At 55.4% G+C, this 2,916-nt stretch overlaps 1 protein-coding gene across 1 annotated transcript; it reads right to left on the reverse strand.

Annotated features, from left to right (window-relative positions):
• Window positions 1–676: 676 nt before the first annotated feature.
• On the reverse strand, window positions 677–2,680 carry LOC136496695 (F-box protein At1g47056-like). Its single transcript, XM_066492435.1, has one exon. It carries the CDS (start codon window positions 2,520–2,522, stop codon window positions 885–887), a length of 1,638 nt encoding a protein of 545 aa, XP_066348532.1. The 5' UTR covers window positions 2,523–2,680; the 3' UTR covers window positions 677–884.
• Window positions 2,681–2,916: the final 236 nt, after the last annotated feature.

The following is a 2,916-nucleotide window of genomic DNA, read 5'->3' on the forward strand; positions in this document are numbered from 1 at the left end:
CAAGGCATCAGATACGTAGACAACCTCAAATACTACGCATTCTAGTTTATTTGTAACAATATCCTTCACTGTCAGCATAACAACCACCTCTGCTAAGCAACAACTAGCACATCGTTATCCAAGAGTAACAGCAGAAAGCAGCGATGGCGTTGATGTATACATCATGGATTTTCGTTTGCAATCATTCCATTGGGATAACGTGCAACACGAAATTAGATAAATTCAAACACATGTTTCCTTCAGAACTAACACAGAAGCAAACACTATACTATTACCAGTGTGCATATATTTCAATGGTTTCGTCCACCATCTACAACTAACCATACCTCTATGTCCCAGGACAATAGTTCATATAGAGATTGTAGCACCCAATTTCTCAACTCCAAGCAGTAAAACCAAAAACAAAGAAAGAAAATGATTAATTTAGATACGATGGGAACATGTTCATGGTAAACGAAGCATCCTTCAAACCTAACACAGAAGCAAACACTATACTATTACCAGTGTGCATATATTTCAATGGTTTCGTCCACCATCTACAACTAATCATACCTCTATGTCCCAGGATAATAGTTTATATAGATATTGTAGCACCCAATTTCTCAACTCCAAGAAGTAAAACCAAAAACAAAGAAAGACAATGATTAATTTAGATACGGTGGGGACATGTTCATGGTAAACGAAGCAACACAGGAGTAAATTTGAGTTATAGAGCATGGGTAAAACTAATGCTGATGCAATTAGCCCAATAAAAACATCATGAAGAAACATCCATAGACGGTTATCTTGCACGAACCAGATATTGCAATGAAATAAGCTTAGGAAACATGAATGTGTGATTAGATAAAAGCTGTAAAAAACAGTTCATTAGTTTCCATCTCACATCATGGTGGTGGAGGATTGCCAAACCTACGCCGGATCGCAGACATGACACTCCTCATCCTGTTAATGGTATGAGTAGATTGTGCGCCAGCGGCATTGGCCGGAAGGTCCATGCCTGCCATTTGATCGGTCAGCTCAGCAATTTGTGCCTGTCCATTCTCCTGCACACCATTTTCACTAGCGCTCCCAGCATCATGCTCCAACACAATATCCAAGCTGATGGAAAATGACTCCCCCCTAGTAACCTTCAGGTTCTCAATGCACTCGTATGACACTCCACGGCATCTCTTCAGCTTCACCTTGACTAAACTGGGGCAGCCCGCATTCAGTGCTTCCATCCCACGATCCGACACAGGGCACCCCTTGATGCAGAGCTTCTTGAGCGCAGCCCAGCGCTCAGCCAAGCAAATGATCTCAGCATCCCCCACAGTTTCACACCCACAAAGTGCGAGCCGTTCCAGCGACCGGCAGTGCTCACCAAGCATCCGCAGGCTCAGCACGGTGGGGTTGACCCCTATCAAAACGAGCTCCTGCAGATCTGGACATCCTCGTGCCACAGCCATGAGTCCGAAATCCCCAATCCGGTTTGTGCGCCACCCATCGACATGCAGTTTGCGGAGTTTGTGGCACTTCTCGGCAACACTGATGATGCCCGAATCAGTGCACTCAGGGGTCTTCACAAGGAACAGAACCTCCAGATTGGGACAGGCAGAAAGCGCAGCAAGGCCATGGTCGCCAACCTGCAGCTTCTCAAGGTGAAGCTCAACAAGGCCAGGAGCACGTGCAGTGATGACCTCTAATGGCAGGTCCCAGGCGCCGGAGCACCGCAGTATCTTGAGCGAGCGGAGGTTTGGTGAGGACGCCACAAGCGGCACAAAGCACAGAGCGCTATATAGATCCTTGAGGCAAACCGAACGCAGGGACAAAGCCGGTGGAAATTTGATGTCCTCAGCAATGGATGTGGTGGCACCGGCCGTGTCAGGTAGGCCGCGGAGGCGCTTGACGGAGAGGTCCTCTAGGAGGGGGCAGGACTGGAGCACGGCGACGAATGCCTTGGGTCCGAAGGTGCAGGACGCAACGGAGAGCTTGCGGATCGCCGGTGAGGCGGCGGCGAGCGAGGCCAGCCCGGCGTCGGAGAGCTGCCTGAGGCCGCGGAGCTTGAGCCTGGCGAGGCGCTCCGAGGGCAGCGCGTCGGCCACCGCCGCGGCGCCGTAGTCGGAGAGGCTGTCGGCGCCCGACCCGCGCGCGCAGCGGAGCGCGAGCTTGGTGACGGCCGTGAACCGCGCCAACAGCGCGGGCGCCGCGTTGCCCAGCGCGGCGCGGGCGTCGAGGGAGAGCCGGTGCCGCGTGGTGGCGTCGACCTCCATCCAGCGGGAGCAGGCGAGGGAGCAGGCGTTGCGGTCGGTGGGCGAGAGCGACGCGAAGACGAGCGATAGGATCTCGTCGGGCAGGTCCTGGGTGTAGTCCCGAGCGGGCGGCGCGAACGAGGAGGCGCTGCCGCTGCCGCTGTCCCCCGCAGCGACCTGCATCGGCGCGGTCAGCCGCAGCTGCGGCGGCGGCGCCATGGGGGAGAGCGACCTGCTGCGGCGCGGTGGAGAGGAGGGGCCGGATTTGGAGAGGGAGGAGGGGGAGTGGCCCATGCTACGGAACCCCGCGGCGGGCGGAGGAGGCGGTGGCCATCCGGGACGCGCGACGCTCGCGGGGGTAGGTGCGGGCGGATTTGCCGATCTGGGGGGCTGGGGCGAGGTGTGAAGGGAAGGCGGAGGCTGGGATGGGAGATTGGGAGGGATGGGGAAAGTATCGAGCCCCCGAGTTTTATGGGGACGGCGTTCTTCAGGGGGGTGTGGTGGTGCGGCGGGGATGGCCTGGCATGGCAGGGCCGCGACCCGCAGCAGAGGAGGAGGGGAGACGGTGTGGGTTCGGGTCGGGCTCTCTTGGGCTGGGCCGCAGACTAGCCGTTCGTTGACGGGGTTCTCTCTTTTTATTTTGGAAAGAAAAAGAATCGTTGACGGGTTTCGTGCGCTGGTTGAACTC

Source organism: Miscanthus floridulus, chromosome 12 (genome assembly GCF_019320115.1).
Source record: "Miscanthus floridulus cultivar M001 chromosome 12, ASM1932011v1, whole genome shotgun sequence".
Classification (NCBI taxonomy): domain Eukaryota; kingdom Viridiplantae; phylum Streptophyta; class Magnoliopsida; order Poales; family Poaceae; genus Miscanthus; species Miscanthus floridulus.